We start from the raw sequence: 26621 nt of genomic DNA on the forward strand, positions 1-26621 counted from the left end.
GTTGGACCCAAAAATACTGTTAATGTGAACGAATTCCAAAAAACCTGACATAGAAGATCTGACAGAGAGCAGTCACGGTTTGAGTCGGAGGAGTGACTGGATAGCTGTGCCAATGTTTCAAAACAGCTCTGTTCATTTGATTGGTTCCCAGCCACACTTGCACAAAATTAATGAACACCTGCCATGTGATAAAATGAATTTTGTAGAGATCATACAGTCCTGTCAGTGACTGTATGTCTGACTGCACTTTAAAGCATCTCCTATTGTAATGCTGCTTGACTGCTTTTCATTTTCCAGTCATGGTTCATCTAACCCAACAGCGATGTTAACATTGACCAGTGAAAGGCCACCGCTGTGGTAAACATGTGAGACAGAGTGGAAATCGTTTTAAAAGCCGTCACTCATCGGAGTCAATACAAGCAGCTGTCAGATTAATGGGGAAAGATCACAGACACCAGATAACCCACAGTTGTTTAGGTTATGAGTATGAGCCAAAGAAAACTGTCAATTCGACCCAGACCTAAGGTGAATGTTAACTGAATTTCAATGTCCACCTGACCACACACAGTACATAAGAGAGAGGAAGTCAATGCACTTATTGAGGGTTTTATGAGCATATGTCATGATTGTTCAGCCATAATCCAGTTCACCACATCTGAGCATGTGTGCCTGTATGTTGACAACCTCTTCACCTGTAACACTTTCTATCCCACGGCTGTAGTCTTTATTTGTTTCATTTATGTATGTGTGTGTTCTGCAGTCACATGCACACTTGGGGTTCCTCTCATTTCGAGATGTGACCGAGACACTGGTGACTTTCCCCTTCCGCTCTGCCTGAGGTACTGAGCATCAGTCCTCTCCCTGCTTTTTTCTCTCTGGAGGCACATTTCAAAATATAAAGCCCAGCTTGTTACTCATGTCCTTATGGGAACCTGCTGGAGGCAGAGAATTGAAGAAAAACAAAGCAGCACACTCTCACTGCTTGACAGTGAATGGAAACCATGACGAGCTAAGATCAAACAAGGGAGCGGTAAAACAACACTCTTCTCTTTCTGCACCGATGTGTTTGAAATTTAAGGTACAAAAGTAGAAAAACATTTTTCCTTTCTCTATAAATGGACATAACTCATGACTACTGGGTTCACAGATGAGATACATTCTATATCAGGGGTCTCAAACTCAGCCTACGTTTACGTGTACCCATTTTTTTTTTTTTATGTATATTTCCCTCTCTAGATTTAATACAAATCTTAATTTACACGTACCCACATATACAGCTGGTTCAGAGCTGCTATGAGCATGCCAAACCTGTAGACGGCAGTGTAGCAAAAAGCATGAAGCCATGATAGCCAATCAGAATCCTGGAAAAAAAACAGGACATCAGGAATTGTGATGTAAATATCAGCCGACCTGCCTTTAGGTTCCAACAGAGCTGGACTTTTCAGGAATCATTGTTAGTGGTGAGTCGTAGCTGAGGGTATGTGTAAATGCACGGCCCCAACGCAGAGAAATATCACGTTTTTTTCAGATACCCAGGTACGTGTAAACGTGTCCTCAGATCCTGGAGGGCCGCAGCTCTGCATGTCTCCCTTCTTCAACATGGCTGATTGCAATGAGTGGCTCATTATCTGGTTTTGTGTTGAATGTAGCGGTGAGCCATCAGGACATTCAGGTGTGTTCAGCACCTGTTCTATATGGGCTTTAGTTGAATTTACTCACCATGCAGAATTATGACATTCCACAGTTTTTGCAATCTATTTAAGGGCGATTTTCTGCTAATATTCCCTAATTCAATCAAAGGTGTACCATGAGGTGTATTAATCTATTTTTGAGCAACCAAGCTGGTATGTAAGAGAAAAAGAGAATTTCTCTACAATGAAAAAGTTGTGTCACTGGTTTCCTATATTACATGGGAAGGAAAAACTTGTTGACTGATGTGATCAGATTTTGAGATTTTTCTCATGATGCTCTTTAGGATCTTTAGCAGAAGGAGAAAACAGCTGTGATGCAGTTTTTTTTTTTTCCTCTGAGGATATCAACATAAATTTATTGTCTCCGTTTTCACCCAGAGCACAATTTGCATCAAGCTGAAGCTTTGGAAGCTCCAGCAGGTTATTGCACTTTGCTGAGTTTAAGTGTTTAATCACAGTGGGAAGCACCAGGTGAATTTACTTTTGTGCAAAATTAAACTGTTTTGAAGACATTATTTATTCAACAAATATTCCAAACATGATCTCAACCACATCCATTATGCATGCTATGAATCAAAATACTGAACTCAATTTTGGCGATTTTAAAACAAAAGATTCATGCTTGGCCAGGATCCGAAGTGTAAATCAGTGTAAAGTCCATCACGTTTATTTCTTTGAATGTCCACAAAAGGACGATGAGTGAAGTAAAGCACTAAATAGTGGTTGAATAAGAGTTGAAGATTCAGCTTTACACTGAGTGGTTTAATAACCTTGACAAGCATTGCCACTCAGCATTATGTATCAACAATTACAGTCAATGAATGTTTGCATAACACTGATGTTTGTGGAAAAAGGGGGATTTGGTGTATGAACCATTGCTGAAATATTAAGAACTTTAATAAAATTACTTTCTGATTTTATTGTTTCAACTATGCTCTATTTATAAGTTTCAACATTTGAGCAAAATATTAGACGAGAGACATACATACATTTCTTCTGCTTAGGAAATGTACATAATTCAGCAGCAGCAGGGTTCTGAAAACCAGCGATGGGGGACATTCCATTAGTTTATCTCGAGCCAATTCCACCCTGGGTATAGTTACTAATGCAACTATATGGATCTTAAAGGTCCATTTCTTTTAGCAGGTAGTTGACATTTCAGCATTTCACTGGTATTGGCTCAATTTTCAGTTTGAGGATTTTGCAGCAAACACATAATGACTGCGGGAGAGAAGAGAGACTTTGGCTCGTTTAAATAATAGATTATTTAAAAAGGGTTGAAGTATTTTGATGAATAAACGGTGTTACCTCTGCATAATCTTTGAAGCAACTTCAACACCAGATTGCATGAAAAAAATGTCAAATTAATCGTTTTGAGCCATTTCCTCTTCCTATAATTGTGTCAGATGATCCAAGTATTTAATTAGTCCATCACGAGTTCCTTTTACTGGATATTACACTGTTTGTGAGTGTTTTCATCGAAATATTGCTGGCTGACAACATTGCATGGTTGCATGGTGCAGCTCTCTGTCCTCGCTGTGCAGTGTTACATTTTTAAAGATTCAGTACCATATGAATTTATTGATTACAGCTCCCACTACGTCAGCAGTTTTTTTTTTTCTATTTCACATGACTTCTTTAGGAAACCCTCTATCTTTATTTTTCCCTTCACTACCATTCTTTCTCTCACATATTCCTCTTTCCCGCTCCAAAATCACTCTGGCTTTGGCTTTACTCCAAATCCTTCTTCCTGCTCTCCCCAGTTCTCCAGACTGTGATGCATGGCTGTCTGTGTTCTCCAAAAGTCCATTAGTTGCTGGCACTGGGCTGCCTCCTCTCCCACAGACAGAGATAAAGACGCCAAGCATGGCTACCCAGCGAGTTGCATGAAAATGAGAGGACAGTGGAAAAAGAGGGATGGAGGACACAAGGGAGGAATGGAGAAAGAGGAGTAGATGTGAAAACACCTCGACACTGGCCAGAAGCCTGGGAGTAAAGGGAAGGTGGAGCAAATGAAGAGATGGTGTAGAGAAAGGAAATGAAAAAGAAAGAGGGCACAAAAGAGTTGTGACACAAAAAGAAAAAAAAACTAAATACCAACATGTAGGTAGAAAAAAAAGAGTGGACTGAAAAGGAAGAAATAAGGGCAGGATAAATGTAAGAAAAGAGATAAAGAAGGGTAAACTTTCTATTTTAAATGAGAGGAATGAAGATAAAAGACATGAGATTTGGTGAGAAAACAATGAGAAATGGAAAAGGCTAAGGGTGCGGTGAGGATAAGCGAGAGTGGTAATCAGATATCCCACCATTTTTATCATGCGTTGCTTTTCATTTTCAACAAATGCTTCCGTCCTACCACCCCACTACCTATAATTTGTCCATAGTCCAGAAATTGAACTCGCTGTTTGTTCCCCTGTACAAAACACAAGGGAGTTGCACTGATTCATCCTCTATTTTTCACTCTTATCCTCTCTTTATCTTGGAAATGCAGATGCTATCTATTAGTTGGCTTTAGGTTGCAGAGCTGCCGAGACATGACGCAGATCAAGCAGTTGAAAAATGCGTTTCAAAAAGTCTTCTTTCTTTTTCTTTTAGCATGGCTACTCTGGCCCTTTGATTAATGCTGTTGTCCAACTTCAGCAAGTTTGTTTATATTGGCCTAATTGTGTTTGTATTCTTTTCCATAGTTCTTTCAGATGGACTTTGAGAGCATTAGAATCTGTTGATGGCCTATAAATGAAATAATTATATATTATCTTACGTATGTTATCAACCTATTATATTATAGAAAAGAGCTCAAGACAGAAAAAAAAAATCTGTTTTATGGATCACGAAAACATGTGGAAACTGGTTTGGACGTGTACTTATGTTGCAGAGTGTCTTGTGAAATCATCCATCCATCCATCCATCCATCCATCCATCCATCCATCCATCCATGCCCTGAGTGCTAATAACTAACCTCTCTGCACCTCAATCATTACTCTAACAATTGTAACGCTCTTTTTTCACACAATATGATTCCCTTGCGATGTTGTACGTGCCTAATTTTTCAAAATAGAATCATCTTTCTGTTTTTGTGATTATTGTTATGGAAAAACATGGTCATCTCCCTCCTTCTCTGCCTATCACTGAGTTGAGTCATCTCATTAAGGGTGTGTGAATATCATTAAGGCCATTGTGCCCATTGTTAGAGGTGTTTCATTAGAGATGTCAGACTAATCAGGGGCAAACTAATGACTCTGAGTGAGAATTATGATGCCGCCATACTGAACATTAGAACAATTATCACTTCCAAACAGTAAAAAGTAAAATTATCTCCAAAGTAAAATACTTTCTAGGAATCAGTGTCTGGAGGTTTTATGCATGGACAAAAAGCATGTTGTTTGTTTAGTTTATGATCAAACTGCTAAAAAACACAAAACGTGAAAGAGACTCTACAAACTCTACAGGAATTTGGTTTTGAGTCAGTAAAAGTTTCTTCTGCTGAAAGCAGTGTGAGTGAAGACTGTCTGATAAATGCCGTCCTCTTGGTGCTTATCATAGCTGTATGAGCTCGCTACTGAAGCGATTGAGTCTGGCAAACCAGCATAACCCTGTGAGCTTGGCTCAGCTGATGCTGATACCACACACTTACCACCCTCGACACTTGCTGCAGACACTGAACCATACCGTGTAGAATACCAAGCAGACCATGGCTTAGGGAGCTTTAGCAATCATCAGATTTCTTTGTATACCAGAGGCATACAATAGACTTGCTAGATTGTTGCCCTGTGGGTATTAATCTTGGTTTCGGATACTTGTTGAGTTTAGGGAGACTTATTTTTGAAATTTGGGAAAGTTCCACAACTTTTAGGAGATAATAATGTCAAAGATGATTCAGATCTTGATTAAAATATTTGAACTGCATCACTTAGTATTCAATCTAGTGCTGTTACAACTCAAGGGCAATATTTGACTATAGCAAGGTTTAAAAAAAAGTCTTAATTTCATTTGTTTGAAAATTGTGTTAGTATATAGCGAGAGAAAATAACTTGAATATCTGAGCACATAAGCCTTGGTGCTTGGTGTTTCCTGTTCGGTTCAGCAATAGATTAAAAAGAGTGCAAAACAATTTTGAACGATGAATTGTTCCCAGGTTTTTCTCAACCAAACACAACAAAAATTTAACAAAGGCAGTTATTTTTGCCAACTCCATCTACTAGCTGCCCTGGTATTCAAACAGCTTAAAGAGTAACTTAACAGCAGCTGAATAGAGTTTTTCCTAATTTCACACTCTGTTACAGTTATGTTGACTCTAAATGTATATGTCAGCACATAGAAATATCAGTGTATTTACAGGTGCAGTGGAGCGCAATTTTGAAAAAACAAAAACAAAAAAAAACATCCAAAAGAGTGAATTCCGAGCAGCGCAGATGGCAGTGCAACACACGAAGCTCTCTGAAAAAGCTTTTCTATATGTAAAACATGTCATCGCATATGTGACATGTATATATATATTAAAAAAAAACGTCTGGGATTTACCATTGAGTGAGTATTTTCTTGATCATTTTGATGGAGGGCCAACAGCAAATCAACAGTCCAAAAGTGTTACTCCGGTGTAATAAAAACATTTATATGAAAGAGGTGGTCATCATAAGAAATAATTAACGGAACCAACAACGCAGTGTATCTCAAATGTCTTTGTCCTCTCAGAGACCATTTTTTTTGGCTTTCACTTTGTATTTTTGCTTCCTCATTGTCTGCAGTATTTACAAAGAACCATGTGGGTTAGTAGGGCTAATTTCTCCTTATGAATCAATCAATCAACCAACAATCTATGCGTCCATCCCATCCAGATTTCGGTTTTTGGCTGTGCCTAAAAATGCTATGCCTGCATATATAGTATACAGTAACATACATATAATTAGATACCATTAATATGCATGTATACGCACGCACGCACACACGTGCATGCGCGCAGAATAAAGCAGCACATAAATTGCTGGCTCTTGCCACTGACTTTCATTGATTTCCTTGTTAGCTGCAATAATTATTAACAAGCACAAGAGGCACAGTACAGAACAAACGACGAGGAGAGAAAACAGACACTGAGACACAGAGGGAGAGGTGAGGGGGGGACAGAAAAAAAATAGGATTGTGAGGCTGTCAGATGAATTGACTCTTGGCTGGCAGAAGAGGGGCAGACAGATAAAAAGGCAATTTGGCTTCATTAGAAGATATGCGGACATATAGAGGAAAAATATAAACAGACAGGAGTGGAGATTAGAAATACAGTTTTTTTTCCTCGTCATTTCTTCTCCGGTAAACACCTACCATCTTCTCGTCTCACATCCTTTCATTCTTCACCTCTCCTGTTGACTCAAGTGCGATGTGTCACCATTTCAAACACATATTGCAGTTCTTAATCAGTTCTTATATTCTGAAAGTTTATTTTCTAATACATTTTTTTCTCTTCTCTCCACAATGAATTCACCACTGATCATCCCCTAGTTTCATATGTCTTGTTCAATCTTTGCCATCTTCTTACTCCAATGCGAAGAGTAAATTCTTCCCCATTTCCGTCTGAACACCCCCTTTTCATCTGGTCTCCCTAAATCTGAGTCACAACATAGAATCCCTGTCATCACACAGGCAGAGAATTGTAACGGCAGGGAAATATGTTTGCTGTTTGGGCTTGTTGTGTTGAATTCTAATGAGCTATCAGACTCTGCAGGAAAAAAGCTTTCACTTTTTCCTGTCAGGGTGATTTGCACTACTAGAAAAAAGAAAATGAGAGAGCCCAGCAGCCAAAAAGGCATTTTTCTGGTCTAAGCAGAAGCGGGGTTATTACAGAGGATATTGCAGGAGTCGTACCAAACCACAGTGACATATATATATCACCAGCTTATGCCTCTAAAGACATTTCATTCAAATTCAATCAAATACATAACACACACATAAATAAACATTAATTTTTTAAAAATCTAATGAAAGAGGTCTTACTTCAGCCCTCCTGCGATAGCACCCTGACATTGCACTGGCTTAGAAAAGCAACAGCATGAGTTCACTCTTGGGAATAAACAGAACCGAGAGCACATGAGAAAAAATGGGGAAAATGAATTAAATTAAAGGAATAAGAAGAAGAAGTGCAGGACAGATGTTCTATATTCCATGGCAAATTGTAAAGAGTCACATAGCTGGGGACAACCTTGAGATTGAAAAGCCCTGTTCATAAAACATCGACCTCGCTGTCTCAAACCGAGAGGGAGAGGAATCATCAACACAGGGATCTGTCACCCGAGCACAGCTGGGCCACCCTGTTCTGTAACCTTGGCAACTCCCTGACCAATGGCTGGTTGGCAGGAGGTCCTTAAAGCACCGTGACACTGACATTAACACGTACACACTCGCAGAGCTCAGCTGCCTACAGTTGTGTTGTTAACTGGCATTTGATAGACCAAATGGGTGCAGGAGTGGCCTCTTCAAGTTACGATGTGCACACACTGACATACATCTCCACACTGATACACAGGAGATGCCGATACGGTATCTTTGAAACCATTTTGGTTTCATTCAAGCTGTTTCTCGGGGCTGCACGGAGGTGTAGTGGTTAGTGCTCTTATCTCACAGTGGGGCCTTTCTGACAGGAGTTAGTATGCTTTTCTTATGTGTGCATGTTTTTGTTTTCCTTGGTAATCTGGCTTCATCCCGCAATGAAACCACATCCTTTTTAGGTGGACTGGGGACATGTCCTTATAAGTGAAAATGTGTGTGATAGTTTATCTTTTTATATTAGCCCTGTGGTATACTGGACCACTGTAAAGGGTGTTTCATTTCCCACAATGTCAGCTGGAAGCAATTCCAACCCTCTGGGACTCCAAGTGGGTTAAACAGTAATAGAAGATAAATTGTCACTCACCTATTGTTCATCAAAGGACTAAATGCTCATTTATACTAAATGTTAAGTACGTATACAGGTATGCACAAATCCTTTCCTAAACAGACCATCAGTGTTGAGGTCAGCGCCCTTTCATTCCAACGCAATGGAATAAAAGTGTGAATTACAGAAATGACAATAACACCCTTATAAGTACAGATATCTGTTTTCATGTGTACATGACCATAAACGAGCTTTAACATTAAATAATTAATTTTAGAATGCACGGGTGGCAATTAAAGACTTTACACTGCTTATGATCAAACACACAGTATAGATTCAGTGATGCATTAAAGTCCTGTTGCTTGTAACCTTTGTAGTGCAAAGTATTAAGCAACTATACAGCTCTTAAAGCAGTAGGGTGAGACTGATCTTCAGTTCTAACTTATCTTAGCATGGTTAATTGGAGAACTACCTTAACTAAAAATGACAACATGATGCTGTGATATGTTCTCACGTTGCTAACGATCCAAGAAATGTATTTGAGCTTTATAGCGTCAGGAAAAGAAAATAAGTATTACAAAAATATGGCATTAAAGTCCCATGATCCCTTTCTTTGAGCCTGTTCTCCCCACCTCTTTCCTTTTTCTTTTACATATCTCCCCTTCATATATTTCTACCAAACCACAGTCCCTGACCGTCAATTCTCTCCTGTTCTATATCCATCCTTCCCTTTCCTTATAATTCTTTCTTGTCCTCCTTCACCAAATCTACAGTTGTTCTCTCAGTCTTTCAGGTCCTTTCCTCCCCTTTATCACTCTCTTTGCACCTTCCTAAATCTCCCATTTTGCCCTTTTCTTCTCCCCGAGCACCCATTCACCATCCAGATCATACTCCCCTCCTCCCTCCATCTCACCTCTGATTTGCCTCAATTGTCCTCTGGAGTGTCGTGATGGCCTCGGCCAGGGCCGAAGGATCTAAACAGGTCTTGGTTGATTTACCATCGGCCCTATCTGGCAGGGTAATCAGTATAATCTTTATCATCATCACTGAAGTCATTATGGTAAATTGGTGAAAGCTTATAGGCTTACAATACATAGCTTTTCACTTCCAGTCTGAAGATATATGTTGCAGAGGTGAAGAAATGATGGTAATTTTTATCATAATTTCTAAAGTCATTATGCTAAATGGGGGGCTGGTGATAAGAAGACATTAAGAAATGAAAAAAAAAAAGTCTTGCTATGCAGTGTAGTTCGGCATACGGGGAACAGATGAATTTTCAAATTGGAATAACTGCATTATGTAACATTTAAAAAATATGTATATGAAGAATCAATAGTGGTTATGAAATGTGAATTAACCCTGTGTGCTTCGCTTGATGGACATAACCTCATCAGCAAAAAGGTTCAGATCCATTTCGGCATGGTAATAAACTTGAAATTCATACTCCAGAATGTGGCATATTTCTTGGAGGCAAACGCGGTTCGTTATGATATAATCCAAATATAGACATAAAACATTTCGTTTCATAGCCATCCTCTATATTTCCTTTTGCTCTTAAGGTTGTTTGATACGTGTATAAATAAAACCTATAACCACTTATGATATTTAAAAACGTCACCATTTTAGAAATAGGTTAAAACTGGATCCTAAATTAACACGTGCCATTTATAACCAGAAAGTCCTTCAACAAATATATTAATGAGGGGCTAGGCTTCTTTTTACAACTGCTCTTTAAATTTCATGTCGTGATAGAAAGAAAAACATTAGTAGTGCAACAAAAAGAAAAGCTTTAAATCAAGCAGACACTATAACTTTTATGGGGCAGACAGACACCTTATATTTTCATACATTTCTCTCTCTCTGTTGACTGGATGTGTTCAAATGGACATTGAAATGCAATCCATCAATGATGAACTCATTCCAAATCTCTCAGGAGACTTTACCGAACTGCTCGACATGCATCTCAGAGTATATCTAAAACCAAGAAGCTCCCCTACGGTCTGACAGTGAGGAATTCTTTATGTAGTAATATTCAAGCAGTTAAAGTCGAAATAATAATTCTGATGCCACCCCCTATCTCGGCAGAGCCAAAGTTTTGTGTGAAAGTATTTAAAGAAGTAGTTAAAGGCTTGTTCCTTATACAGTGTAAAAGCCAGCCAAATTCGGTGATTGAAGCAAACAAAAGCCTGGACTCTTCTTTGACGTTTTATGGTATTTCATTTGAGGCTTTGCTTGTGGAATAGAGAATTCACTTCTTAAATATTTACCATGTCAAGGAGGTATGTGACTTTTATTTGACGAACGAGACCTTTGCGGTTTTTTTCTCTATCTGTAGCCTTGATAATGTTGCAGAAAAGGTTTTAGGCCAGCATTTTTCTTTTCTTTCCATTTTTCATTAAAGAGAACTGCCACGATTATGGGAGTTTGGAATAATAATAATATACGGCATGCAAGGGCATGTGAGAAAAGGAGCATCTTCTAAAGTGGGACCTTCATTCCCATAGTGGAATTGAAAGTCACATAGAAAGATAATCATTCAAACTGGCAATCCACTCAACTCTAAAATCACTCAGTAGTCATCAGAGACGCTTAAAGCTTGACAGAGGAGCTGTCATATATATTCACACAGGGACACTTGCATCAACTGAGTCAGGTGTGTGTCAGCATAATGTATGTACATGCATGCAAATGTGAGGGCTTTAATAGTTTGTGGGTTTCGGCTGAAATGTTGGAGCGTACACCACAATGGTGTATCCACTGTGCTATAGTATCTGCACATAAGAGCCACTCAGTGAGATACATTTTCATCTCTCATTGCACTATACGTTATTCTCTTCTGTGACATCGGCTGAAATCATCTGGGACTACAAAACAATCATCGCACTACATAAAACCTCATGATATTCACACATCGGTGAAGTATAAATGGTATGCATGCATTCAAGCTGTACATGCATGGCAATAAAGAAGAAGTACAGGTATGAGCAGGCATTGTTCTTCAATGATGAAGGCCATTTAACTGAGGGAGCAATCGTGTTTGACTGTTAACGTTAGCGGATTTTCTGTTTCCTTATGTTATTAGCTCATCTGATTATTGCCTAATGTCAGGAAGGATGTGCATAACACTAAATAACTCACACTAAAATGTATTATTAGAATATACTGTTAGAACAACAGCCAAATATTTAGCTGTAAGGAGCTCCTCAGATAAAAAAAAAAGGCTCACATACACAAAAAGAACTGACAGAAAAAAAAATATATATATTTTCTTGCCCTCAAGAGACTATGCAAGAATAACTTGAGCCGACCACAAGTGAGTAATGCATCGGCCTAAACGAAGATGCCATTATGTCAAACAGTGACATACTGCACTCCAGTCTTTGATATCATATGTGACACAAAGTTAATGAGATATCAAGTTTGAAGTGCAGCACCTCTTACTTTATTGAACGCCTTGATCATTGACTGGAGTGACAGAGGCACATATATTACTCGGTGACAGGCTTCACCCTGCAGCACTTTGCCTTGGCTTGGTGAGGGTGTGTGCACCAATGAATGTGGGGTATGCACATGGGTGGAAATGTTGATTTATGTGTATCAAGCGCATTGCTTATGGTCTTGTGAACATATACTTGGGCGTGTCTGTGTGTGTCACTACATGTGGATGCATGTGTGTATGTGTGTTCATGTTTTTGTGTGACTGGTACCAGACACAGCTCAGACGCTGACCTGTTCTGACATATAATATCATTTTGCCACGGGGGATCGAAAGTGAAAAGGGAGAAAATCCATAGTGCACAGGAGACAACGATGACAGAGAGCAGTAAGAGGTTTATTATGAAGGGGGGGGGGGGGGGGGGTCAGGGGAGGAGAGAAAGCTGAGAAGAGGAAGATAGAGAGTATGACACTGAGGCGGGAAACATATCAAGTTCTTCACCTCACAGGAATCAAATACAGCAAAAGGACTGGATTGAGGAAGACAAATACTTCGAAGTAAATCAAACAGAGACAGAGAACAAAAGATGTCTGAGTCTGACTGACTCACGGGTGTCTCCTAATGGCCTTCCGAATAGCCTCCAGCTTGAAATGAAAAATATTTAAGATAATGTTCACTCGTCCCCTGAGAAAATAGTCGTTAGTGTGTGAGGGGATCTTAACAGGTTGACCATCACATGCACAAGGCTCTGTATCAAAGATTATTTTTAAATTACATTTAAATACTATCATCAGGATTGGTTAAAAAGCAGAATTTGAGATTCACTGGGGAGTTCAAATACAACTATCAGAGTCAGTGTCACTGCAGTCCACAGAAAACTTGACTTTGGGCAGTTAACTGGAGCTATAAACCACCGGAGTACACCCTGGAGCTTTTAACAAAAGCTAGATGATATAGGACACGCAGGAGAAATGAAGGTAGACCCAAAAACAGAAAGAGAAAGACTGTGTGAAGTAAAATTAATAATGTAAGATAATAAAAGAAAAAAAAAACATGAAATCAAGTGTGATGCAGAATAGAGAAGGATGCGCCTCTGCCTGGAGTTTGAGCTCAATGTTGCTGTGCTCGCTGCTGCTCTGGAGGTGTCACCTCAGTTATACAGAATTGATCCATAAAACCCGCTCCTCTCTCAATCTCCTTCAATCTTGCCCTGCATCTTCCAACTCCTTCGAATCTGCAAGCCTTTGCCATACAGCTTACTAATCAAAGAGTATTCACGCTCAGTTGCTAATTAAAGAATCATTCACTCAGAAGGACTACTCCTGGAAATATATACCAGCCACTTCAACACACTTAAGGAATTGTAGCTGTAGAAAAGCCTCTTTTTTGGTGGCTTGCTGTCTCACTTGCTCTATCGTTCAAAGTACAAAATGAGTCATCTCATTTACACAGGAGTTTTCTTACTTACTTGTGTACACCAGAAAACACAGGACCTACAAACAGAGCCTCTGATATTAGACAGAGACACCTTTTAAATGGCAGTACTTCATCCATTTTCACTCTTCAAATGCATTTCTCACCAGATCATCTTCTCTCCTGGTGCAGTCTTATATCTAACAGTGTCTCTGTCCTCGCACCCACTGAAAGCATGCAGACACAGGGAGCTGTTTCCTCAGATATCACTGTTGCAAGGTTACTGCAGTCTTACATTGAGTGTGCTCGGTCGCTATGGTATACTGATACACAAACAAGGTGTAACTGACTTTGCCCATTAACATTCAATAGCCTATCAGTGGAATACAGCAGACTTTGGTCTTGTTGACCTCACTGGTGAAAGCCACCGCTATGACCTGCTATTTTCCGGGTATCAAACATCCACAGTGTTAGGAGATGATATCAAACCACACTGCTAACCTTGTATTATGCGGTGATGCCACATCATGGTGCAGTCTGGATGGTCAATGTTGTAGTTTGTTCTGTTGGGGAATTAGCTTTTCTGTTCCATGTTTTTCTATGATAATGACCTGGCTTACACGTTTCAAATGGTGTCAGCCCCTGATAGTGACCACGGTTGGTTGTTATCGGTTCTACACACATGTGCTTGTAGTGCCAATTTCACCTTTTAGTACAATACATCAAATAAGGGAACGTACACATTTGAACATCTTGTTACCAATAAATGTGCTATGGTTGATCTTCAATTAAAAGTAGGAGATGACGACCTATAGTGAATGATAACTATCAACTTATTTCCATGGTAACGTGTCAAGAATTATTATACATTTACCTTTTGAATATGTTGTGATCTGAATGTAACCTATTAATGTCAACAAACAACACAAATGTAAAGCAAAGAAAAGGAAAACTGGTTGAATTAAGTTCCCAAACTAACATTTCATAATTTGTCTTTCTACATCGCTTCAATCAAAGTCACAAAGTGACAACATAATCAGTAAAGTGCAAAATAAATCTAACTTTACTCCCCAATATATATGTAGATGGAGATACAGCTGTGAATGATCGAGACTGATAATGACCAAGAAAAATCATTCATGGAGTCATGAAGGCTCTATGAAATTAAACTTACACATTACTTGACTTATTTATCAATAGTAAGCAAGCAAGCAAGCATAACTTCTTCCCTCCCTGCATTCTTACTCTTCAGATAGGTCATTGGACCAAATCTGGGATGATGTTTGATCAGACAGATCAAATTGGCAAAAAGCCAATGTCAGGAAAAAGCAAACAAACAAACAAGCAAACAAACACATCTGTAAAAAACGCAGCTTCCCTCACATCAAAGGTAATAAGGCTACCAAGTTTTAGTAGTACTCAGGATGGTACTCAGGATGATAAATATATCTTCTTTCACAATGTTTCATGATTCTGGAGATACTACAGATTAGCTACACATGCACAAAAAAAAGCCTTTGCCAACAGACATTTTTTTTGATAGTTGCATTCTTATATGCTGTTATGTGCCGCATTTATCCAATAAATTTAGAATCACCACCCGCCACTTTAATCACTCCTCCCATAACTTCCACATTTTGGCTGTGGTTCAACTCTAATATATTCTGGAGAGAGAAAGGATGAAGGGAGACCCTCTGGAAGAGAGAAACGCAGTGCAAACAGAAAGTGGTATGGGTGCAAATGAGATGCAACAGTCAGGTATTTATGATGCCGACTAATCATTGAGGGAATTAAGTACTTAGCCATGCGAACGTTATCTGTGTATCATTAAGATCGTTTACATAGATTTATCCCCTGTCAACACAGACGACCCTGCAGCATGAGCAGTGCATCAAAAGAGGGATTTGTCTGTGTACAGTTATGATGTACTGTACTTTATATGGTCTGCATATTTAATTCCTTATGTGTATTACAGGCAGTAAGAAATAACAATAAAGATTGAGTAGAAATGGCATTAGTAAACTCATTATTTTAACGTGTTAATGTATCTTGATGTGACAGAAGAGGTCATATAAGAACATAGACCGTTTTATTCTGAAATCTTTTGGAGTCTCTTGCAAGAAGTAGCTGATAAAAAAATGCTATTCAAGATGAAAATGCCAAACATAATTTAGAATAAGATATCCCCACACAATCCCAGTAATTACAACACTCCCATGTCTAATCTTGAGAAGATTTAGGATTCCTCTTTGTAGGAAAGACAGAAGAAGCTCACACAAGCAAATGAGCATGAAAACATTTGTAATGCTGGTGAAGTCGTGTGGTTTTTTAGTTTGAAATATAAAGACGCAAATGCACCACTAAGTGAGCAAATGAGTCATGACTGTCGTCGACAGGAATTAAATTATTGTCTTGAAAAGTGTAAATCGTGATGTGAGACGATGAACCAGATGTCCATTTTTCATAAACAGAAGTTTACCCCAGTCAGCCTCAAGCCTTCTGGATATAAAAAAAGGCTGAAACTTGATATTGCACAAACATATATGATGAAGCTGACCTGATTGAAGCTGATTTACTTACAGGATGTACTAAGAGATGTGTCTCAGAGATGAACAAACGCTTTAAATTTTGCATATTTGGTCATGGGTATCTAATACTGTGCCTGTGTGAGAAGCCATTCATGCTAATAGGCTATTTTAGTGGCTGAAAATATTTTTGTTGTTTATGATTGTGCCTATTTTAAATATATCTAAAAATCAAAGCTGCAAATCAGCTTAAGCTTCAGAAGAGTTACATGAGTGTTAGATCAGACATAAAACAGATGTAAACCGGAATCGCAAACAGTTTATATGACCATGCCATTTAAGCACACTTTATGCAACATAATAAAACCATGACACTTACATGTTTTTGTATTAATATTATTTATGCGAATACTTAATTTTGATATGTAAGAATTTGAATTATCTAAAAGTAAACTATATATGCAATGACACTCAATGATGTTGATTACCTGTGCCCATTCATTCACAGGAGCCCGTATTAGCGTTTGCTTAACTAACCACAGCAATTTCACATGTGTCAAACATTCTTCCTTTTAAAATGACGACTAATTAAGAACCTACCTTGCGAATGCCTTCCTTTGACTCCTCGACATTATTATCTCCTCCTCCGGTGCGATTAATCATCCGCCACATCTGGGAGTACATGGGATCTCTCTCGAAGGGGTTCATAGCCTTGGAGCGCACCTGATCGTACACAGCAGAGTCCAACACTGTACCGTATGGCAACTCTGTCTGCTTGGATAAGTCCTGTAGAGATCTAGAGAGAAACACAAGACAGTCATACACAAGTGTGTTTTCATACACGTCTTTTAAAAAGCAGCATGCAGACTCTGCCTGAACAGTCTGCTTCACATTGAAGTACCTCCTGTTCATCCCGTGGTGGGATTGTGGTGACACTGAATTCAGCTGCAGCAGAAACTGATTCCTGATTTCTTTTTTTCCTTATGAGCAGGAATATCATTGCAGCAACACATCATCAGTATGGTAAAACTAACTTGTCTGACCACGGTCTAATTTTAGTTCACATTGCATATTAGTGGGTGCCATGGTACCTCACCAGATGGGTGAATGATGTTCTTTCATATAAGGTTCCCAGTTAACAACCTTTCAAAATGTCACTACAATGCTTTCTATTCAATGAAATTAACTCACATTGCCAAGTCTAGCTTGACTGCAGTTTTCTTCTTAGGGAAGCATTTGCTTTCACAAGGGGGGGGGGTTGCCAAATGTTTTATTCAATAGTTGTCAGTTAAATTTATGAGAGCATGTTATTCTTTTATGACTCCAACAGATATGAAGTGGAAGAGCTCACCTGTACCTTGTGGATACAAAAAAGAACATTTCTAGTGACATTTTAGTGGGAGTAGTATTTTTTTACGAAAGAAATAAAGAGACAATACACAAGTTAAACTATGAGAAAGTCCATAGTACTAAATGAACCTGTTTCACAATGAGAGGAGAAAAAAAACCACTCAAAAGCAACTTTGCATTGACTATCCAGACTGAATCTTGGTCTGCACTCTTGTCCTGGCAAGTTGCTGTGGTGGGCATGTAGTATGATCAACACTTGATTATTGTCTTGTTAACATGCAGTGATAGCTGTCCAGATCTGGAAAGGAGTAGTTTTGGACAGTGCACATGTAGTATAAATGGAGAGGCCAGCTGTACAGTGGTTCCCACAATCTCCTCCTCATAAATGAATGACTTGGACCTGCACGGTCTATGGGCGGCGGATGGACTTGGCAGCAACATATAATTGACATGGAGCAAAAAGGGGGGGGGGGGGGGGGGGGGTAGTAACTGGCCCTGACAAACAAGTGGGAGAAAAATGAGGGTGGAAAACATTTTAGACAGCAGCTCTCACCCTCTTCACAGTTCCTAATAAGAAGGTTTGGCTAACTACACATTGTTGACATCTGAAACTAAACCAGCCGGCCACAAGAATTGAAAATTAAGGGGGAAAAAAAACTCCCAGTCATTCTTGTAATTTTTTTTCTTTCTCTCTTATTCTGTTATTTCACCCATAAATTGCCACCTCTAGGGCAAAACACAAGCTATTGGTAATTATCATGCAACAGTGCCTGGGTTGTCTTTCAAAGACTTTGGCCGCTGAGAAATGTAATGGAGAAGCATTACAGGAACTAATTAGTGTTTGCCTGTTAAATGGTCGCTACATACCACCCAGGAATTTGAGAGACAGAAATTTGGGCATCAAAACGTGCACAGAAAAACAATAAACATATTCAGTTTAATGAAGAGTAAAGTCATAAAGGGTGTAGCATCTTACTTCATTAATTCAGTTGTAATACAGTACGCCCACAGAGCAGATTTAACAGTGGGCGCAAACTTAAGTAGGTGTTGTTTGCATCATTACAAGGCTTTTTCACGCAGAAGCAGACACGTTTGGAATATCAGTGTTTTTTTTTATTTTTTATCGCTGCCCCTTTGGTTCCTCCATGCTTCAGCTATTTCTCCTACGCATTCCAGACAAAAAAAAAAAAAAAAAAAACCTTTGAAGATTTTAATGAACTTTGCTGTGAACATGAATTTTTTATTGCCGTCAATTAATCTTTGGCCTTAATAATCTTCCCTCCTAGCAATTCCCCCATGGATATGAAGGTCTGTCAGCACACTGACCAAGACTTGCACTTTGTGAATTGAATCAGTGGGTAGTAACTCCAACCTTGATCTCTAGTGGTGCATATAGTGAGAGAGGGAGAAATAGAAAGAGAAAAAGAAAAAGAAATAGAGAAAATGAAATCCAGACAAAGAGTTAAAATATGGATATCTGAACATCTAAATGCTTCAAATGAACTTAACAAAGCATGGAAATAAGCACATTTTGTAAATGGCACTAAGTCAAATTTCCAAGTTGTAAGATGAACTTTCTCCAGTTTTTGCTTTGCAAATAAGATGAACTGATTTCATACCCTTATAAGTTTACCCTCCAGACACCTTTAATATGTGTGTGTGTGTGTGTGTGTGTGTGTGTGTGTGTGTGTGTGTGTGTGTGTGTGTGTGTGTGTGTGTGTGTGTGTGTGTGTGTGTGTGTGTGTGTGCGTGTGTGTGCGTGCGTGTGTGTGTGTGTCTTTTGGGTCCAAAATAAAAAAGTTTCAAAAGAAAATGAAAATAACAAGAGCTGAATCCTTTTTGATCAAACTCAATTGAACTTGTGGATTCTACCAAAAACACCAACATCGGTTCTCTCAAGGAGGCGTTTTGTGTGTATGTTGCCTTGATAGAAATTTAAAAATATAAATGTTTTAATTGTCTATTTGTGACCATTTCATATACATTGGATGTTTGTGTGTGTGTGTGTGTGTGTGTGTGTGTGTGTGTGTGTGTGTGTGTGTGTGTGTGTGTGTGTGTGTGTGTGTGTGTGTGCGTGCGTGCTCTCCTCGCACATTGCAGTTTCTGCCCTGTTTGAATGCTAGCTCATTTTGCAACCAATTATATTCCCCCTAAGCAGCTCAATGAGCAAGTAAATGGAGTGAACAGCAGCTGAATGTATCTGGTGACAAATAGTCTTTGTTTGTGTTTTTGTGTGTGTGTGTGTGTGTGTGTGTGTGTGTGTGTGTGTGTGTGTGTGTGTGTGTGTGTGTGTGTGTGTGTGTGTGTGTGTGTGTGTGTGTGTGTGTGTGTGTGTGTGTGTGTGTGTGTGTGCATCTGTGTGTGAGAGATAATTGGCAAATGAGTGTTTGAGGATCAGAGAAAAGATTAAAAAAAAAAGGCTGGAAAGAAAGACCTTCTGCATATTAATCTGAGAATCTGTTCGAATAAGCCTACTGATTTTTTTCTGCACAGTTGCTCATCTGATTGTATTTGGTAAAAAGTATCACTAATAAAATGCTTTCAGGAAATGTGGCCATACAGCATGAAAAAGGACAATCCTGTGACCTTTAAGAGGACACTGGCCGAAGTAGATTTTGTGAGTGTTATTTATTATTTTTGCTTTTGTTGATATTGCCTAGATTTCTATGGGTTTCTCAGGTATTACCAATAGACACAATATGCAACAGGATCGTCACTTGGGACATTGAACCTGTTTAGTAATTTCAGTGTTTATAGATTTTTGAAAAAAGCCGTATAGTGGTTAGAACTCTTGACACAAGGTGAAAAGGATCCCCAGGGTTCCCCAATGCTTTACATGCTCTGTCACGTTCAACTATTTCAACACACCCACACACCCACACAGGCGCACCGCACACACACACACACACACACACACACACACACACACACACACACACACACACACACACACACACACACACACACACACACACACACACACACACACACACACACACACACACACACACACACAAGGTGCTCGCACAACATGATGAATAACTCATGGTTCAGTGTCTTGCCCAAAGACACTTAGACATGTTGACATTGAGACCGGATGATGAGTCAGTGAAGGCTCAGCATCTTTTCTTTCTGCAGATAAGAAAACTTTATATTTATATTGACATTTATTTGTCAAAGAGAGAGTGGAAATACAAAACAAGGCCATTAAATCTGACATTTTTTAATTACTGATGCTCAAAGAGAGTTTGTGTTCTTTTTTCATGTTAAGAAGTACAATGTCTACAAGTTTTGATAAAAGAAATTACAGTTGGTTGTTTGATGTCAAGTGATGCACGAGAATGCTGAAAAGTTCAAGATAATACAAAAGTCCACCACAACTTATCATCAGTCATTTACTATCAAATTGGCTTTCCTGTGCTTGGAGTTTGAATGCCTCCACGTTATCGCAAACAGCCAAATTGTATTTTGTATAAATGTAAGTGAAGATGAGCTATCCCCCAATTTGCATCAGGAGTGATCCCCTCTGAACTTACACACATCCCACACACTGTTCATCTCAGACTAAACTGCCAATGGCCGATCTTTAGGCCATAAATTATATTTATTGATGGGTGCTAGTCAGATGCTTATTCCTACATGAAATATTTTGTGGCTACAACAGTTTGTGAATACTGACCTGTTGTCTCATGCTGTTAAGAGAATGTGATGGCACCAGGTAGAGCTATTTCAGCTGTTTCCTCCTCCCACCACTGGCAAACTAAACTGATGATGTAACAGTTAATCTTGACTTCAGAAGCCCTTCAAAGACTTTCACAAGGTTTTACACAATCAAATGAGCTACTGCCACTTAGCCACTCCGCTGACCACTGTGATGCAACACGCACGCACATACACACACCTGAGAGTATAAAGTGAAGACACACACTCAAACGGGGTGGGGGGGAGGCATAAAAATACCTGATTGACTTTATTGGCAAAGTTTATCAACCGTAAAATGTGACATCTGCTGCACAAGGTTGGAGCGGAAAGCTTTTTATCTTCAAACACTGCATCCATCTTTCAGTCTTCACATTCTTCTACTCCATCTTTTCCCTCTCTCAACAGATGCTGTCTTTCGATTCACTTTTTACCCCTTAAAATACACTTTGTCACTCCAGCTCTTAACAATCCAAATTGTTTTTGCCTGTCCTGCATGCTTTCCAATCTTTTTTCTTCAATTTTTGTATGTGTTCCCTTGTCTATCGCCTGGCTTTTCTTCTCCTTTTCTTCAGAACTTGTCTTGTCTTTTCTTCCACATATTTGCTCACTTTATTCCCACTTTATTATATTTATTCCTTTTTCTGTCTCTCTTTGCACTCTGCACTCACACCACCTCCTTGCTGCACTTCCCTGCCATCCCTCACAGTTTTCCTCAAGGATTCGCACAGAAATTGAGGGAAAACATCCAAGCGTGAAATAGTCCAGAGAGGGTTCTGAATGCACACTTGTTATTTCATTTTCAGGATGAAATAAGGGCATTAATACTTAAAAACCCGGTCTGCCCTGCTGGGAGACACGAAGAAGAGCAATGCCTGCATCTTTCCCCTAGTCCTCACCTCCTTTTCCTGCCTTTGCTTTTGCTTCCTTCCTTCCTCTTTTCCATACAAACTAATTCACTCTCTCAATCACAGAAGTACGCCCAGTCTTGTTCCATCTGTGCAAATTTGTTAATGAAGTATTAACAGATAAAACTGCATAATCACATCATTACAATTTCCACACGGCTATGTTTATTTCATCTAACTATTGAAGCTGTGCAACATGTTACAATTACTCGCAGTTTAGTTTAGACACATTCTCTCTCACAACTCATTCCATGACCCATCTTTGGGGGCCTAAAGCCATACAGGCGCTGCTATTGAGGTGGCTATTACAGCACTAATGACCCCAGAAGAGTCAACACATTAAAGATAATGCATTAAAATTTATGGAAATCCTTAATTAGCTCAATAGATGCAGAATGAGGCAAACTGAGAGGCACTCATTAATGACAGCAAATTTAAGTGGTGGAAAAACAAGCCGGTGAAAACAAGGGAAAGAGATGTATGTACTGTCTTGGAGATGGGACAGAAATATTAGGTGGTGGGGGAAAAGAGCAAATCATAGACAGCATAAGGAAATGAGAGACCAAAGTTAAAGATAAAAGATGCCAAAGACAGGAGAGTGTAAGAAAAGCAAAGTGACAGACAAATGGGAAATGAACGGAAGCGACTTAAGAGACAAATAGTGATGAGATTTTAAGAACTAAATGTTGTTTATTCCAAAGCCAAGCACAATTAAATGTGGCACTGCCGGGCATAGCGGATGCTTCAGCAAGCTGATTAGTCCAGTGAGAGATGAGCGTTTCCTTGTGCCACCAGGAGAGAAGAAGGCAAACATACTATCACAAGGATAGATAAACAAAGGCCATGGAGCTTAGGGATAAACTATGTGTGTGAGTGCAGAGACAGAGAGAGAAAGAGAGGGAGAGGGAGAGAGATTTTGAACAAGGATTGTGGAGGGCTTCACAACTCATCTTGATATCTGAATGGAACATGCTTACACTTTCTTGTATGTTTTTTCTTTCCTCTCTTTCTTTTGTTGTTATCCTGCCTCAATTCATCACTGCAGACATGATACACACACACACACACACACACACACACACACACACACACACACACACACACACACACACACACACACACACACACACACACACACACACACACACACACACACACACACACACACACACACACACACACACACACACACACACACACACACACACACACACACACACAGATGAGAGCCAGACAGGAAATTACTATCTTACGATGGGACTGAAGAAGGAGAAGGGAGGAAAGGATTGAGACAGGAAAAAGAAAGAATAGGAAAGTGTGTGTGTGTGTGTGTGTGTGTGTGTGTGTGTGTGTGTGTGTGTGTGTGTGTGTGTGTGTGTGTGTGTGTGTGTGTGTGTGTGTGTGTGTGTGTGTGTGTGTGTGTGTGTGCTGCCTCTTATGCATTACCCCTGTCTGTTAAAGTGGATTTTCACTCCAAGCAACAATCAAGCACACTGAGGGAGACTGCAGTGTGTCTCTGCATGCTACAAGCAATTTGTCAGGAACACACAACGACACACTGAATCAGTGTGTGGTGTGTGTCAGTGTGTGTGTACATAATGCATAAATACACACATTCTTGTCCTTAGTCTTTCTTTGCTTCATGCATGAGGCGTAGCTTACAACTCTCCCTAAACATTAATTATATTGTTTATTGGAGGTCAAAAATATGAGGTTTTACATTTCTATCACTGTAATGTGCAATTCAATTCTTTTGAAAAGAAAAGTTGGGAATCAAAAAAACATTTTGAAGTTCCATTTTGAAATGATCATGAACATAAGACAAAGACATAAATCAAATACTTACTGTATGGAGTTTTCAATGCGTGAGATGGTGAGAAAAGCTGCAAGATTGGCCGTGTACGAGGAGATGACAATTAGCGCGAACATCCACCAAACACCCATCATCATCCTTGTGGCAAGGGTGGTATAGGGAACATCTCCACCTGAAAAGAAAGAACGAAAGAACGAAAGAACGAAAGAAAGAAAGAAAGAAAGAAAGAAAGAAAGAAAGAAAGAAAGAAAGAAAGAAAGAAAGAAAGAAAGAAAGAAAATAATTTAACAATTAACTTGAAGCTGTTGAAACAGCAAGACACATCCTGAAAGATTATGTTTGGATTAACAGGATCTGATCTGATACTTAGGGATGGATTTGATCTTTATTTGGCAGAACAAAGTGCGAGAAACTGTAAAGACCTGAATCAAAGCTTTTCTGGAAACACACAAAACAAAACACAACAAAACACATATTTGAGATATGAAATTGTATATCTGTTAGGGAACATATTGTATGGTAGATCAAAAATTAATCTGTGCACTCCACATTTTATTCTCAGACAATATCTCAATACACAGGCCTCATACAAAAAACTGAAAGCAGAAGTGTGAAGAAATGGAACATGCTCTATAGTTGCAATAGATTAAGAGCAAGTGTGATGAAAGTGAACACATTATGTTAATGGATGCCAGGTCATCCCATTACACTGATCCCAAAGCAAATTATAATGGAATGTGTTTTGTCCATCTTCAGAGATACAATCTCTTTATCACTGTCTTGTGTTATTAAAAAAATAAATTAATTAAAGAAACAATAATTTGGTCTTGTCCTCTGAAAACTAATTGTACAACAGTAAAAAGTAAAGCGGCTCAGTTGTACGAGAGAAAAAGATTGTCATTACGAACCCTGTTCCACGATAACTACTTCTATTGATATTGCACTAACCAGGGTAAAACAACAGAGCAGCTTCGTCTTTGGCCTTTCTATACTTGTCAAATAGTTTGTGGGATAATCGTTTGAAACGATTATGCCATTACCCAAATGTTGGGCAGGCATACAAAAGGAACACACATATACTTACACTCATCTGCACATTAATGACTGAGTATCGGTGTTCAAGCCATTTCTCACTGCTTTTAGTGACGGCAGTTAGAAACTGCCCTCATTTATCCACATAGCTTGGGATCACTGCTACGTCGACTGAGACTGACCACTCCCCTCTCTCCCACTATCTTCAGCCGGGACTCCGTAATATACGTGACACCCACATAATCTCATGTTCCCTTTATCTCCTCGCCTTTTCTTTCTTCACTGTGTTCAGGCTTTTTCCATCTTCCTTTCAGGCCTTTTTCTGTACTGCACGCTTATAGCATTTGATTTAATTTGAATTTGTTATCTCTCTCTCTCTCTCTCTCTCTCTCTCTCTCCCTCTCTCTCTCTCTCGCTCTCTCAGGGTTTTCTGTATCAGTCTTTGGCAATACATTTTTTGTTGACACCAGGTTTTACCACAGGCCTGAAGGCACTATAATGTGTAGTACTGTACTTTATATTCAGTTCAAATTATCCTTGGGCATGGATGATATTACATTCTGCTGCATGTGTTTGACATTTCACGAGTCTTTATTTCCTATTTTGTGCAGTCACATATAAAAGAGTTTACGATTTCTTTTTTTAAAATACATTTCTTCTACTATTTACTCAATCAGGTGGATTGATTGGGGATACGTGCCAGTGTATCACTCTACAAGCTTTTAGTCAAAGCAAACTATCAGAAAAGTATTATGAATAAATATAGAATAAATATGTAAATAATGTTTTTTGTCAGAAGTTCAAACAGTTGACTATTCATGAGAAATTACTGTGGATTTGCCAGTGGGAAATTGAGCCGACTATTTTCCATGGATGAATGCAACCAGCAGGCACAGTTTTTTTCCCCATAATACCGCCTGCCAAAAATGTCCCAAATTTATGCCTAAACTGAATGGAGTATCTTGGACTTCAATAGCTTCTAAAACATGACCTTTGTGAGTCATATCACCTTGCAAATTTCCGTTTCATAGCAGCAATGGATTTGAAAGATTGAGTCAGAAAAAAACAAAAACAAAAAGAGGAATTACTATTGTCAAGTCTCTGAACCATTTTCCATGTTGATTTCTGGCTGCACAAGTGACTTTTATAAAATATTTATTATAGCCAAGGAAGAAGCACTGCTGACTTCGGACATCTAGATGTACTGACTTTTTAAGACGGGCAGACATTTGTTTTATTCTTTAAGCCATTTTACTGTTCTCATTGTATCCAGACAACGTGGAAATTAAATGACTTACAACAGACTTTCAGAAAAGGTCATTTGTTTTATATATGAATACATATCTGAGAGTGAAAGAAAGAGGTAGATGTGCTGAAGTGGTTCACACATTTGCTCTTTTGAAACTCTTTGCTCAATGAAGCAAGCCAGTTCAGGTGGAAAAGTTATTATGAAATTCATATATATATATATATATATATATATATATATTCTTAAACACTTTTGATGGAGCAGCTTTGTAAACTAATGTTGATGACTGTTTTCTCCCAATGCAAAGGCAAAGGTAATCGCCCACTTCCCACGTGATAACCCATTCTTGACTGAGTTATCACGTTATTTCAAATTATGTAAATGATTATACACACCACACGCTCATACTGACAGATAAGTGTACAAATAAAGCATATGCTACAACCATTGTTCATACGGGGAGAAATACATGAGCAGATGTTAGCATTTAGGAGCAATGCAGCTTTCAGCAAACACTTCAAGCAATTAAATCAAATGTCATGCGAAAGTGAACAGGCTGCACATACCCATATGGGCTTTTTCAACTGTCAGCAACCATAAATGACAGCATGGAAATGTTATGTGTGTGTGTTCTACATTAGTGATT

At 39.0% G+C, this 26621-nt stretch overlaps 1 protein-coding gene across 1 annotated transcript in view; it reads right to left on the minus strand.

Annotated features, from left to right (window-relative positions):
- The window catches only part of grid2 (glutamate receptor, ionotropic, delta 2), a gene marked incomplete at both ends in the record, with an annotated part of 484572 nt that overhangs the window by 50334 nt on the left and 407617 nt on the right, over positions 1-26621 (minus strand). Inside the window, 2 exons of the mRNA XM_080499738.1 lie at positions 16525-16720; positions 23728-23866. Coding sequence (XP_080355864.1) covers positions 16525-16720; positions 23728-23866 — 335 coding nt within the window. The remainder of the gene's footprint in view (positions 1-16524; positions 16721-23727; positions 23867-26621) is intronic.

Source organism: Blennius ocellaris (assembly GCF_963422515.1).
Source record: "Blennius ocellaris genome assembly, chromosome: 7".
In the NCBI taxonomy this organism is placed as follows: domain Eukaryota; kingdom Metazoa; phylum Chordata; class Actinopteri; order Blenniiformes; family Blenniidae; genus Blennius; species Blennius ocellaris.